General features: G+C 48.4%; 1 protein-coding gene across 2 annotated transcripts in view; it reads left to right on the top strand.

The window, feature by feature from the left end:
• The window catches only part of SLC7A14 (solute carrier family 7 member 14), a 30969-nt gene extending 17637 nt beyond the window's left edge, over window positions 1–13332 (top strand). For both annotated transcript variants that reach the window (XM_061452554.1, XM_061452555.1), the window contains exons 3-8: window positions 3980–4212; window positions 4980–5201; window positions 7103–7249; window positions 8320–8528; window positions 9080–9957; window positions 11683–13332. In XM_061452554.1, the coding sequence (XP_061308538.1) occupies window positions 3980–4212; window positions 4980–5201; window positions 7103–7249; window positions 8320–8528; window positions 9080–9957; window positions 11683–12005 (2012 nt within the window). In that variant the 3' untranslated portion in view covers window positions 12006–13332. The remainder of the gene's footprint in view (window positions 1–3979; window positions 4213–4979; window positions 5202–7102; window positions 7250–8319; window positions 8529–9079; window positions 9958–11682) is intronic.
• The last annotated feature ends 1948 nt before the right edge of the window (window positions 13333–15280 follow it).

A 15280-nucleotide genomic window follows, 5' to 3' on the forward strand; every position in this document is an offset into this window, starting at 1 on the left:
ACCAGCTCTGTTCCCAGGCTGAAAGTCAAAACACAGCACTGTACCAGCTACCAAGAAGGAGAAAAATGACTGCTACTGCTGAACCCAGGACACCCAGATAGGGAGTTTTCTGACTTCATCTACCAGACAAACTGCAGTTATGCCTTCCCCTAGGTTTAAACAGCATGTGCTCCATCAGGGTACTTACAGACAGACTATAATTGATTAAGCTGATAAATTAAATCAATCTCTTTTATTCTCTCCCTGGAAAGCCTTTTATTCAGCTGTCAAACAGAAATGCTTGCCTAACTTCCCCTCACAAAGCCTTCAGCACAGGGAACACCACAGGTTCCCTTCGTAAGCTGTGACCAATGGAATTCCCCACTCTTAACTCCATGTCTAACCAAAACTGCTTGTTGGCAGAAATCAGCATCCTACCCAACCCCATTGCCCTCTCCACAGCCTTTGCCACCAGCCATTGTTTGTGCCTTTGGTGATCTCCTTTCCTAAACTAATAAAACCTCATGGAGCACACTCTGCAAACCACTTATTGTGAGCTCAGGCAAGGGTTAGGTCCTCCCACATGATGGTTACAGGTGTGGGATAGCTTTCTCTGTGACAAAATTCCATAAGCTTTTGTGTCAGACTGTGCAATGAAAGAAGAGACTCTCCCATGAGAACTGCTCTGTAATCCCAGGAACCCTTGATGGGGATTTCAAGCACCAAGCTACACAGTTTTGGAGCATACTGCTGTGCTCTTACCTGGTATGCATGTGGGAGCAGGCTCAGCAACAGCCTTGGTGCACAGTACAGCTGGGGATAGCTGAGCATGTGTCTCAGGTGCTGCAGGATGAGGGCCAGGATGAGGTGCTCCAGCTGAGGCTGATCATGGGTCGCTTGCGTGCTGCTGGAGAGCTGGGAGTCCTTTTTCTAAGGAAGCTTTCTTTACAGAGCTGCCTTTTATATATCTGCACACAATGATTGTGAAACACAATGGACAGGCTTTCTGAAATTAGGGTTTTGCTGTACATCTGCCTCCATAAATCGGTTGCTTTTGGTTAATGAAGGATAGTCTTCTAGATACCTCTCCAGCAAAAGTCCCCAATGAGCAGGTCAGGATGCCGCTGCCCAAGCCACTGCTAACACAGAAACATCTGACCTGTATACTGGCACTGTCCGCAAAGCTGCTGGTTGCCTCACCTCCTACCCTCAAACAAGATAAACCAGAGAATGGAGAGGTCAATTAAATCTGAAAAATTGGGTTTTGTAGATGGGATCTTGGAAGGACCAATGTCATGGACCAAATCACTCAGCTGTGTTTACATCTTGCTGAATAATGGCAATAATTGTGTAATTATATCAGCATTATGACCATCACAGCAGTTACAAATGTAGCTGATAGTCAGAGAAAAGAAATGTAAAAAGACTGCTCTTCTAAACAACCTCTGTGTTGGTTTGTTTTCTGCAAAAATTTGCAAACACATTTGACTGGGGAGGGAAAGGAAATCTGTCTTCAAAATCAAAGAGAGACATCCCAGCATCCTTTTCAGACCTGGAGCCAGGCACTGGCAGAACTGCACCTCTCTGGGTACCAGGGGATGAAGTGCTGAATAGCAGGGGAGTACAAGAAGTAACTAAGAGTTTTATTATGCAGTTGTAGTGTAATAATAATAATAATAATAATACACTAGTGATACAGTAGAGATTAGTGAGATAAAGTCTGCACCTTGATAAATTGTGAAATTTTCTTCCTTTTTAAGCAGAGAGGGATGTGCTGTGAACCCTGTTTCTGATGAAGGACCTGCAGCACCAAAAAGTAAAGTGATTTGATCAGTGGCAGCCGATACAGCCGTTGGCAGTCAGGGGTGGCTGACAGATCTTGCATCATGTGTACCCCCGGACTGGATGTTGCATGCTATGATACAAAGTAGTTTATTTTCTTAATATATGCTGATACCTAATGCAGATAGCCACAACGTGTTGCTGTACCCAATGCACAGGGAAAGATTGATGTTCTATTTTGGGATCCTAGTAAAGTAAATGAAAAATCAAACATTTTATACATATTAACATCTTTGCTTTGCCATGATCATCTGTATCAATAACAATCATGTTTAACCCTTATTTTGTCATTGGCTAAAAGTAGAGTTGCCTCCAAGAAATATTATGTGATTTTTAAGGCCATCAAAGAGAGAAACTAGACACTTCTCCCCACCAGAGCACCTGTTTCATAAATCATTCAGGCCTGTAGTTATCTATGAATGTCTTACCTTTGCTGAGTGCATGCATTTTTCATCAGCTTTAAATAATGACCATCTGTAAGGCTGGATGATGAGGATGTCTTGCTGCTCCTGTAGTTGGGCCTGCTTTACAGAAATCAGGCTTTGAAGACCCCCATTGCAAAGTACTGCCAGCATTGTGCATGCAAGTTAACAGTGAATGGAATGTAAAAATCCTCCAATACCAAGAAAAGAATCACCACCAAATTCAGCTTAAGGATTCAATAATTCTGTGTTTGTTCTGCGTAAATACTGCACTAGCAGTGTGAGCAGCAACCTCTTAACTCTTTTATAAATTATTCATTCCTTTCTCTATATTGAACTGATTGCAAATTTGAAGCAATTATTATCTTCTAAATAGAAAATAGTAGTTGATCAAGAACTCACCAATTACTACATGTTCACACAATGATAGTAACAGCCCTAACCTGTTATCCCATACAAGCTGAACTGTAGTCTTTGGGGCAAGGTCTTAATCAGCATTAAACACGCAGGACACAGTGTGCCCTTCCAGGACTTGTTCTGACTAATATTTGGGGAATTTATGACTAAGTCCATCCATTCCTTTTAAATAAAATCTAATGGTTGTTTTAAGACATCAATGTGTCAGGGTCAAGTTTTTATTGAATAGTATCCTGACATAGTAAGTACACAAGGAGTTTGGAAAGTATTAAAGTCCACTGAAATTGCCTCCTAAAGTGTTCCTATTAAATACTTTTTTGCTTCTCTTCTTCTACAAAGTCAGTTTTGCAAGTGTTCTTCAGAATGAGACGTGTAACATTTTTGAGTGTCAAAATAACTTGTTCTCTATGTAAGATGGCTTTAAACTCCTCTTGCATGGGTACAAATTAAATCAGGGATGAGCAGGACAGTTCTCATGCCTGGATCTTCATAGCAGTAACACAAGATAGGTATTAGGAGATTGCACAGCCAGGACAAGGAGAGGTATAGGCTTGCATGAGCCCTCCTGTAGCATCTTCCTCTAGGATAAGGCTGGGCAAAAGTGGTCCAGGATCCCACACAATGACTGGAAGCACCCCTGACCTCCCTGTGCCCTGCAGTACTTCAAAGAAACATAAACACTGTCCTCTGGCAGGTCTCACTGTAACCACCTTTCCCCCGCAAGCCCCAGGGCTATTATGGTTTCTGCAGCCAAAAGCACTGGGAGCTTACCAGAACATGGATACCACAATAAAACATTTTATAAAATCCCATGAAAACCAGCAAAAATCGTATTATGGTGTCACGGTTGGATGGGGAAGACAAAGTACCTATCATCATCAAAGCTATTTCAGGGAAACAGGGCTCCAAGGACCACACCACCCATGGTGCTCAGTTCTGTTCCCAGCTTTGGTTTTCTGTCGGGGGGGGGCTGCAGTTGGCCGTGCCAAAGGTCCCAGATCAGAGGCACACACCTGTGGCAAGGCTTTTCTGCAGCAGGCTGTAAAGGTTTGGATACTTTGAACTGTGCAGCCTTAAAAAAAAAAGAAGAAAAAAGAAAAAAAATCACAGCTTGATTTTAATGAAAATTGGGCTGGATTTTAAGCCAAATGACTGGGGAGGGAGGGTCATCATAGCCCCCTGTGATGTCTCTGTTCTCCCGATGCTGACTACAGCCCTGCGCATTTCCTGGAACCTCCATGCAGGTGAAACCAAGGCGGTTTCGATTTCAACTTTTCCAAGCACATTTTCCTTACATTGTTCCACGTTTTTCTAACCAGGCGTTTGCTACGCTGAGTTTGGTGTGCGGGTCCCCAAGACCACGGGCTCTGCCTACACCTACAGCTATGTGACAGTGGGGGAGTTCGTGGCATTCTTCATTGGCTGGAACCTCATCCTGGAGTACCTGATCGGCACGGCCGCAGGTGCCAGCGCCCTCAGCAGCATGTTTGACTCGCTGGCCAACCACACCATCAGCCACTGGATGATCAACAGCGTCGGGACATTGAACGGACTAGGTGTGTCATGCTGTGCATAGGCTCCCAATCACTCAAAAAGTAAATGGAAGCTCATCAGAAGTCAGACATGGATATTAGGCTTCATTCATTATTTACTATCCGTCTGACTCTGGTACTTTGCCTTTGCAGTCTGGTTCATAGATGGGATTCAGGGAAGGGGGTACACAATACTTTGAGCCCCTTTGGGATGAGCTGGCATTTAGCAGAATAAGCACCCAGAAAAATTAGTCAAATGCCAGAGGCTAACAACAGTACAGGAGCACTTCATCCAGTGCAAGCACTCTGCTTGGTCCTGTTAAAGGCACACGCTTGTACTCTCTTGTTAGAGAGTACAAGCTGGTGTCTACAGTACCACCATATAGAAACTCAGGGTTGTGATGGTCCTGTATGAACAGCAGTTCCAGTCCATAGTTCCCACCCATAAGTAAAACAGCTAGCTGTCCTGTACCTGTGTCATGAAAACTTGGTGTTTGATTGATTTTTAATTAGTACTAAGCAGACACGTTATGCAAACTGGGATCTGATTGTTTCTTCTCTGCCCTTACAAAGCTCCTAACAGTGTCTTGAGGCACCAAGATTTATTGCCTTAATAAAACAAATTTAGCTAGCAGAGGCAGGAGCATCTGGAGCCTGCCTTTGCAATGAGGCCAAGGGGTTCTGCAAAGCCTCAGGATCTGAAAAGTGTTTAAAAAAGCCCCTACAGAGTTTCTGAAGGTGCTGTCTGCAGCTATGGATGGAGGGTTACACACCTCTTTTCTTTTACCTAGGGAAAGGAGAGGAGTCATACCCTGACCTGCTTGCTCTGGTCATTGCTGTCATTGTCACCATCATTGTAGCCATAGGGGTGAAGAACTCCGTGGGGCTGAACAACGTGCTCAACGTCATTAACCTGGCAGTCTGGATCTTCATCATGATTGCTGGTCTCTTCTATATTAAAAGTGACAACTGGGCTGAAGGGCAATTCCTGCCATTTGGATGGCCGGGGGTAAGTCCTGGGCACAGGGAGGGACACACAGCACCTCAGCAGAGGCACACTTTGTGGTGGTGTATACCACTCAGCTTTCCTCATGGCATGCACACCCTACCGCCACTGCAGTCCCCAAATCTCAATCCTGCTAAACTCACCTGTGTGCTGGCCAAGGACCTCCAACTTCCAGCACTGTAGGCTCGGATCCTGGCCTCCTCACTCCACCAGACCCATAGAGTTCGGCAATGCTTTACCCATATCTCTTAGAAAAAAAAACCAACAAATTGTCCCAAAACGTCCTCCTCAAGAGCCAAACTCCACATGAAGGTGTACCCCAGGAAATGCCACTAATTGCCTGGCAGTGGAGCAAAATGCAGTGGCCATCCAAGACAGAGTGCTCAGGAGGAGCTGGCTCAGCCTCTGCTGAGGGGGAGATACTTGTGTTGGCTGTTTTTCAACAACAATGTTCTCAAGCATTTGTTTTGAGCACTTCATAACGCCACCTGGCAGTACTTATTTTATGGATGTTCCCCTAAAGCTTACTGAGAATTTGGACATATTTGGCTTTTTTAGATTGCTTGCACTGGTTTTTATCCAAAGATGAACAGAGACTGAAAATATCACAGCTGGCCTAAACCCAAGATAATTTCTCAGATTTACACTGCTCGACTCCATCAGGGTTTTGTGCAGAAAAACAAGCAAGAAAGTAAAATAAACCAAGAGTCTTGATTATTGAAAGGGTCCCAAGCTGTCTTACAGTCCCTGCACCTCCCTTTAGTAAATCAATACCTCCCTGCCAGAGAACAACAGTGAGAAGAGCACTGAGGCCCATTCAAGAGCAGGGATTATATTTACCTTTGCATTGTGCTTGGCTTTTTATGCCATACAATAGGAATGAAAAAGAGAAAATGGAAAACAGCTGGTTTGCTCCAATCAAACTCACCAAATATCTCCTGGCAAAAAAATCACAGATATAAATAAATACATATCCAAACCACGTCAAAACTAACAGGGTCTTCCCACCATTTTCAGCTGGCTGTTTGTCTATTTGTTTGTAAAAGTAAATCCACCAAAGCACAAGCGTGAGATCCCCAGGAACATAGGGGATACTTTAAAAAGGTAGTCTCCTGAAAGAGGTGTTACTGTGTGCTCCATCACTAGACAGCTGAGGTGACAGCAATGTGAAGAACATGTGATACCCAGCTAACTAGCTAGACATATGCAAAGGGTCACTCACAGCCACACAGTCTTTAGCCTACTCCAGCATTGCTTTCTTATCAATGTCCTTGCTACTATTGTATATTTTTAAAAATCATATTAAAAAAAATAACCAAACAGTACAAATAATTCCCCATTCATGTGCTCCAATGTGTGCTCCTAACCTGTCTGCAGCTTCCAAGCAAAACAAAGGCTGTTTGGAAAATGGAGTACATCTGACTGTTGCTGCTCTCTTCTGCTTCCTCTGCTAGCAGACCTTGCTGCCACATGAGACATCTTGCTAAGCATGTAAACATGCTGTAAATCCCTAATAATATAAAGGGATTCGAGGTGGAGGATTGTGAAAGCAAACCTGAAATTGGTTAATTGTCTCCTCTGTCACTGCCAGGATCTCCCAGCAGATTTGGGCACTGCATGGACTCAGGTTTGTGGTGCACCACGAGTGAGCTGCAGACGCCCCCAGTGGCTCAGGCCACATGTTGGAATCTTTTCCCTAGGCCAGATCACTATGCTATGGGTGTTCCCAGGGTCAGTCCCCTGATGGGAATGCCCAGCAATATGTGTGCACCCCTTGATCTGCCCCACTCACCCTGTAGCTCCAAGGAGGCAGAACGGGGCTCCTTCATTTCTGCTTGGTTCCCTCTCCCTGGCTGTGTGCCAGCCCCCCTCCCTGGCACTCAGATGCTTGATCCCCCACGCAGGTGCTCAAAGGGGCTGCGACCTGTTTCTATGCCTTCATCGGCTTTGACATCATTGCTACCACGGGAGAAGAAGCAAAGAACCCCAACACCTCCATCCCTTACGCCATCACGGCATCACTCGTCATGTGCTTGACAGCATATGTGTCAGTAAGTACTAGTTGTACATATGTAAATGTACATGAATATGTATTTATGCATGTATATTCTTTAAAAAATTATATATATAGTGCATCCCTTCTGGGCATCTGCGCTGCTGCCCTCCCCATGAGCCAGGGCGCCGGTCTGACCCTCAGACAAGGGCCCTTTCTGTGGTGGGAACTGAGACATCAGCTGTGTTTCCGTGTGTCTGCATCATCCTGCCGAGGCTCACCTCGGCCACAGCCCAGTTTGTTCTCAGGCTCCCGACACCCTGCCGAGATCCCTCTGCTGGCTGCAGGGAGATGGTGGCAGCCAGCTTTGTCCTCACCCCTCATCCTGATCCACAGCTATTTTTGCTTCCGTAAGTGCAGCAAAACAGGAGCAGCAGCCCTGCAGCAACTTTCTGCATGTTTTGGGGGAAAGCAGCACTGCCTCCGATGGAGATATGGGAGAGGGTTCACGTGAGTGGGAGGGTGGGCAGGGATATCCATGCCAGAGATACCCAGCTGCTCTGCATCCCTGTAAGTGCATGCCTGTACTCAGGGATTTTCCTTGTAAAAAGCAAAATTGAGTCACAAAGGAGAAAAAACACTGTTCTGATCATTTCAATTAAACTCACCCACTGCCCCTCCTGCAGCATGGTGCCCTCCCTTCAAAACCAATTTCTTTGGCTCGAATAGGATCAGAGTGTAGCCCCAAGCAACGATGTCTTGGGTTTTCACATGACCCATGAGGAGTACATGACTCGGGCAGTGCTGTCCCTGCACAGGAACATGGCCAGTGCAGGTGTAACTAACCTCTCCCAGTCCCACCAGCCTCCTGCATCACCACAGCAGCAAGGTTCAAGGTGTCACCTTGTGGTGGCAGTCTGAGGCCCCACAGTTCCTGGATTAACCACCCAGGAGTGGTAATAGCAAAGTGTTTATAGGCCTTGCCTCCAGCATTTTACATCCCCTCCTCAGAGGACATAGGGATGCAGTCCCTGTTAGACTGGGAATTTTTGGCTTTCCACCCTTGAGAAGCAGCCCCTGCACACTGCTGCTGATACCTGTGTCCTGCTACTCTTGTCTTCTCCCCAGGTGAGCATCATCCTCACACTGATGGTGCCCTATGATGCCATCGACACAGAGTCCCCACTGATGGAAATGTTCGTGGCTCACGGCTTCAATGCTGCCAAGTTCATTGTTGCCATCGGGTCTGTGGCTGGCCTGACTGTCAGCTTGCTGGGATCCCTCTTCCCAATGCCGAGAGTCATTTATGCCATGGCTGGTGATGGACTGCTCTTCAGGTCAGTCATGCTCATGCTGGCATTCATTTTTGCCCCCTTGGAACCCCAAGGAGTGGTTTTATGGGGAGGGGGTCTCTCCTGTGCCCTAACAAGCCAGTGGCATCACTGCAGGGAGCAGTGGTCATGCACAGACTCGGTGCCTGCAGAATGGGGCACACACCAAAGCAAAATCATGGTGTGTAGGGGGTGGAATTAGGAGTGATCTATGCAAAAGTTTCTCATTTGGTGCTGGTACCTAGAGGCTCAGCTTATGCGAGGATGAGAGCTCAGTTCAAGAGTTACTTGCAAAGAAGAGCAGCTAATATGCATAAAATCTTGGCACTTACTCGCAAGTGTCCAAATGCCCATTTCATTGCTGGTTAGACCTAGATGTAACTCCAGATCCAGCCTCAACAATATTTCCAGTCCCCAGCTGTCTGGAGTCTAAGCTTCAAGAAGCAGCGAGAGCTGCAGGGACCACAGCTCTGAGCCTGGCCTCAGGTAAGGGTAATTGAAACAGGGAACCACTGTGATCTGCAGTTTTAACCTTATGCAACTGTTTCGCACTCCAGATTTTTGTCCCACGTCAGTTCTTACACGGAAACCCCTGTAGTGGCTTGTATCGTCTCCGGATTCCTCGCAGCATTGCTCTCCTTGCTGGTTAGCCTGCGGGACCTGATAGAAATGATGTCCATCGGCACGCTGCTTGCCTACACGCTGGTCTCCGTCTGTGTCCTGCTCCTCCGATACCAGCCCGAGAGTGACATTGATGGCTTTGTCAAATTCCTCTCCGAGGAGCACACCAAGAAGAAGGAGGGCATCCTGGCAGACTGTGAGAAGGAGGCTTGCTCCCCGGGCAGTGAAGGAGAAGAGTTCGCTGGCCCACCAACCAACACATGTGGAGCCAAAAATCTTCCATCACTGGGGGACAACGAGATGCTAATCGGGAAATCCGATAAATCCACCTACAGTGTGAATCACCCCAATTACGGCACAGTAGACATGACCACAGGGATAGAGGCAGATGAGTCTGAGAACATCTACCTCATCAAGCTGAAGAAGTTAATTGGCCCTCGCTACTACACGATGCGGATCCACCTCGGACTGCCAGGGAAAATGGACCGCCCCACAGTGGCCACTGGCCACACGGTCACCACCTGCGTGCTCCTGCTCTTCGTCCTCATGTTCATCTTCTGCTCCTTCATCATTTTTGGGGCAGACTACATCTACGAGCAGAGCTGGTGGGCTGTCCTCCTCGTCGTGCTGATGATCCTGCTCATCATTGTGCTGGTGTTTGTGATCCTGCAGCAGCCAGAAAACCCCAAGAAGCTGCCCTACATGGCACCTTGCCTGCCCTTTGTCCCTGCCTTTGCTATGCTGGTGAATATCTATCTCATGCTGAAGCTCTCCACAGTCACGTGGATCCGATTTGCCGTATGGTGTTTTGTGGGTGAGTCCCAGGTTCATTTGTTTTATTCTTCTATCTAACGCTCTTTTGAAAGGGTGTTAAGAATAACTTGCCTAATCAGAGTGCTTAGGCAATTCTTCTTCACCTGGGACATACCCAGTCCTTTTCATTTGTACCTTGTCATCCTGAAGTTCTTAGAAACCTCAGTTAATCAAGTCCCTGAACCACAGCTCAATAGAAAATTACACCTCCAGAAAATGTCAGCTTGATGGCAGTAAACTGCTCCATGCAAAGGTGACTGTTTTGATGAGTCTTTTGATGCAAAGTAGGTGGGTTCTGCAGATTGCCTCAGAGGCAGGGTTCCTACAGAAATCTGCCTGCTTTCTTGCTATTTCACCCACTTGAGCTCTTCAGCAGCCCACACCAACATCTCAGCACTGCTTTTCCAAAGCCCAGAGCTGCACAACCCCAACAGCCCTGGAGAATCACAGCCAAGGGATCTGTGGATTGTATCCCCTTTTCTTGGTCTAAGTCCTTAACTCTGTGGGAGGGGGATCTCAGGACTTGCAGGCTCTGTTGTAGACTTTTTTGCTAAATTTAGTCTTCCTGGAACATGGCCACAGCTTGGCATGTTGTTCTGGGTTCATAATTTCCCTTGCTTTACATTGTAACCCACTTACTCCACAAACCCAAGAGAAAAAGACCAGCTCTCATTGCTCCTCCTGAAGGCTCCCAAGCCTGTACTATAGAGAACTGAAGCAACAAGACAGTACCAAGCCAAGGGGCTCTTTACAGAGAAATGATAACCCCAGAGGTAAACATATGTATTTCAGCAGCCCACAGGGGCAACAGTTGCAGACAACAGACCCAGCTGCCAGCAATGGCAGTGAGTCAATTAAGCCACACCATTAATGTGTAATGGACTCCACCAGTCCCATCCGTGACTTCTTGCCTGCTGAGGAGGTACATCCCATTTGCCTTTATGGCAGAGATGTGCAGTCCTGCCACACAGACTCTGGATTTAACCTCAGAAGCAGTTCCCCATGGCCAGTCCTAACCTGTGGAGAAGTCTGGGTTTCTGCATGCACATATCTGGTGTAGGTTAAACCCAGGTGCACTGGAAATTAGATCTCCAGCTACATTTGCTTCCAGCGAAAGCATTGATGCAGAAAGGTGAGATCAGGTGGGAGAAGACAAAATGAAATTACTGAGGGGAAGAGGACAGTGTTTCAGAGCTGGTTTAATACCAAATACACCCATCCTGACAGCCCCAGGGCACACATGGCTGTGAGCACCAGCAGGAGAGAGATTGAGAGCATGAGAAAACTCCAAGAAGAAAAAGATAGCCAGGAGGATAGCAGGTGGAGATGTGGGTTGCTGGGACTTGGGAGCCTCCACACATCTGCTGGGAGCTGTGGTCCTACCGAGGCTGCAGATGGCATGATAGCATGGCCAGCAGCAATCCCAGCTGATGTTTAAAACATACAGCTCTCAGGTCACAGCTGGCAGCCTCAAAACACACTCTCAGCAGCTTCAAAGAGCAGACATCAACTACAGCATACACTAGGCTTTAAAAACAGAGGTATATTTACTTACACTTAATTGTCAGCTGGACCCAGCCCAGTGTAGGTGGAAGAGGCCGGTGGTGAGCTGGGCTGCATCCCCAGTCCACACCTGATGTGGGTTTTGGGGGTCAGGTGCCATTCTAGGGCATGGTGTTTTATCAAAGCAGCTGGTGTCCAACCCTCTCCCTTTCACCCGCTACAGGTCTGCTCATATACTTTGGCTATGGGATGTGGAACAGCACATTAGAGATCAGCGCTCGGGAGGAGGCCCTCCACCAGAGCACCTATCAGCGCTATGATGTGGATGTCGATCCCTTCTCTGTGGATGATGGCTTCTCCTATGCCACTGAGAGTGAGGGCTTCCCAGACTGGGGTCCCTCCGAGGACAAGGGCTTCTCATACCAGCAAATGGCAGGAGCAAAGGAAAGCCATTGGACGAGTGGCAGGTCGAAAAGCAAAGGCAGGCACAAACAGCCGTCAGAGGCTCTTATTGCCAACGATGAGTTGGACTACTCGCCTGAGTAGCAGGGTGGACAGTGGGGTGCTGCACCGCCCAGCCAATGAGGAAGGGTCCCCATGGTTCCCCCATCCTGTCCTACCATCCCCGGGTCCTCCACCACCCCCCTTGCTCACCTCTGGTCCCTGGGACATGCTCTGTGATTGCCATTGGCCCTGAACCAACACACCTGTGGCCTGTCCTGGCTCCTTTGGTCAGGTCTCACTCTGGTGAGTGCCAGCTGCTCCTCTGGCACTGGCTGATCTTCCAGCAGCAGCCACGCCATGGAGGCAGTGAAGTGGGAGATGTGCCAAACTGGGTGGATGTTGAGAGGTGGACACACGAGGGGACAAGTCCCTGGGGAATGTCCACCCAGTGGCTGCAGCAGTGGGGTGCTTCTCTTACATTTTTGGCACTTTCTTAGCACATGTGTTTTTTCTTTGAACCACCTAGAAGTAATAGCTGAGCCAGTGGGACAGCTGGGTAGGTAGGTGCAGAATGGAGATGGACAAACGCATTTCAAGGGAGCTGCTCAGAGATGGATCCAGGGATGCTGGTCCTACATCACACAGTGTTTCCATAGCCTGTTCTCTGCAAAGGCACTCAGTGCACACCGCAGTGTCATTCCTGAATCCAAGTACCCCAGACACTGTCATTCGAAATTGGTCCACGTTTCAATCAAACCCTGAAGTCACAGCACAGCCAAACATCCCAAATCTGTGGCTGGGAGCCTGGTCCCATTTCTGGTCACAGTGATGGCTGTGACCCACTCTTGGCTCAATCCACCTTGTGTGAATGGCCAGAGAGGGCCAGATGCCAATTCTCCAAGCATCACCAGGCTGAGGCTGGGTGCTGTTTCCACCATATTGTGTCTTTTACAGAAATGACTGTGCCGTAATTCCCCGAGCACATTTTAGCGCTCGCTCTGGCCCCAATGCTTCAGGGATGCACCTGTGCCCCTGCAAAGTAGCAGTGTCCATGGGTCAGCCACACCTTGGCAGGGTGGGCCACATATGGCAAGCAGAGGGTACTTGGCTGCTGAAATCCCTGCTGCTGTCTCCACCTTGTACCATTTTCTCTGTTTCTGACCCTGGCTTGGTGGATTCTGTATGAAAAAAAACACTGAAACACTGCGCATTCTATAAGTGTCTGTATTTCAATTTGTAACCAAACAGAGCTGGTGGCTCATGGTGCAGAGGTAGTCAGCACGTAGATGTTTCTCAAACCCCCCAGTATGGCTCAAAGATGGCCATGATTCCCAGAAGTGCCATCAGGTTCTCTGCCACCAGTGTCCCCACAGCACCATCGATGGTGATGGTGCTTGGTTGCAGGCACCACAACTGCACTGCTGAGTCAGCAATTGCAGCGGAGGAACATCTTTTTGAATAAATAAAAACTACATAAGCACCCCATCAGACAGCGACACCCACCCTCTACCCAGCTGATGAAAGCTGCAGCCAGATCCATCCTTGGGACGCCCCTGGAACAGCCCAGACCAATCCCCAGTAGCAGGGGCTGCCCCTAGTGTCCTAGGGGACAATTTAACATTGATGGGGCATGGGGTAGGATTTTCAACATGTGATGCTGAGAGCCATTAACTCTTTGGTTCACTGAATGAGGTTCAGCCCCCGAAAACACAGCGCAGAGCCTGCCTAGCACCCTCTGTGGGCAAGCGGGTTGCTGGGTGCAGAGGGTGCCTGGACCCATGCCCATCCACATCACTCCTGGGGCTCAGGGGCTCAATGGAGAGGCACTTCCTGTGACTGAGGAAGTTTCCCTGCAGCTTCTGTTCCAAATGGTAACAAACTATGGTCCTTTTCCCAGCAAAGAGCATCCAATTCTGCAGATCTTAACCCAGAGTGCCCCAGAAAACCAAGGGAAGTTTGACCTCTGTGAGGGCTTCAGAATGAGAGCAAGGATTTGGCAAAAGGACTCATAAGCTTCGCTCTGGCACCTCCTTCCATTGCCCGCCCCTGCCAGACTTCTACAGTCAGAAATGATGAGTGTGTTCCACCGAAAATCTGCTTGCAGTGTGCGCACCACTCACGGACCAGCTTGGGAAACCTTTCCAGCAGTGCTGAGCACCTCTTGCAAAGGTCACCTCTCACTTGTGCTTAACTGCTCTTGTCCTCAATGCCTTAGAAGTACCCAAGAGAGATGGCACCTCACAGGTCTGGCTTTACCTTTTCAGGGAGAAAGATTGATGCTATTTTCCTACCAGCTCTTATACTATACTGTATCCAAGGTAGTTGTCTTTGTCCTGCTTCCACATGGTATTTAGGCATCTGCTGAACCACAAACTTGTGCCCAAGTACCCTGTTGAATCAAAGTCTGTTATTCCTTTTGCAGCCTGCCTTAATCTCTTGCTACAGAGCAGTTACCAGTACCAGTGTCTGTTGTCATGTCCTCTCTGGTTACTCTGTATAATTTGATGAGGGCTTGATCCCTTGCTCTTTGGTGTCTCTAAGAACCTCTCCGTTGGATCCATGTATTGAGTGAAGCCCTTCAGCTACTCCTGTTCCCATTCACGCATCCCCCTTCCACTTCCCAGGGAAGTGCCGGGGCAGGATATCTGCGCCTTATTCCCAGGACTGCTGGAAAACAGTGTTTGATGCCATGGCACTGTCTGGCACTGTCTGATGTGGGTGGGCTGCCATCAGTCCTTACCGTGTCAGGGGTGAGAGCTGTACCCTCTTCCCGAGCCCACCACATCCCACCTAACAGAGGTGCATAAGGAGAAGACAGCAGAGCCGCAGGCTGGGTCTGGCCTGTGCTTGCTGGCAGCTGAGCAGCCAGTGCCCAGGGAGGCCGGTTTGTAGCGGGGTTCCTGCAGCCTGCTCTGGGCGGCAGCGCTTGAGAGACGTGTGGGTTCAGCCTCCATCTGGGAGCTCATGTGCTTTCCCCTGCAGCAGGCATTAGGGTCTTCAATGGGGACAAGCAAGAGCTGCAAAGTCCAACACTTTCAGGCATTTCCATCACCTCTGGGCACCACTGGCACCAGGAGCGGTTTTGGACACTGGGAGAGGTGCAAGTGCGTGTTTTGGTGTAACCCCATAATCTAGCCTTCCACATGGGTGCCCTCAGAGAGGTTCCCACACCTTTGACCCACCAGGAGGACACAGGCAGAGTGGTACCGTGCTGCATGAGAGGCACACAGCCCCTCTGCGCCTGACCGTCCTCCACAGGGCATACACCAGGGAGGGCAATGCATGATACTGATGGAGCATAAATACCTCAACTCTTCCAGACCGACTCTATAAGATCTCATCCCTCCACAAATCCACTCCGCACAGTTACGACCGCT

Source organism: Pezoporus flaviventris, unplaced genomic scaffold (assembly GCF_033815535.1).
Source record: "Pezoporus flaviventris isolate CSIRO_AGI_PZ_B2104156 unplaced genomic scaffold, CSIRO_AGI_Pfla_v1 ptg000013l, whole genome shotgun sequence".
Classification (NCBI taxonomy): domain Eukaryota; kingdom Metazoa; phylum Chordata; class Aves; order Psittaciformes; family Psittacidae; genus Pezoporus; species Pezoporus flaviventris.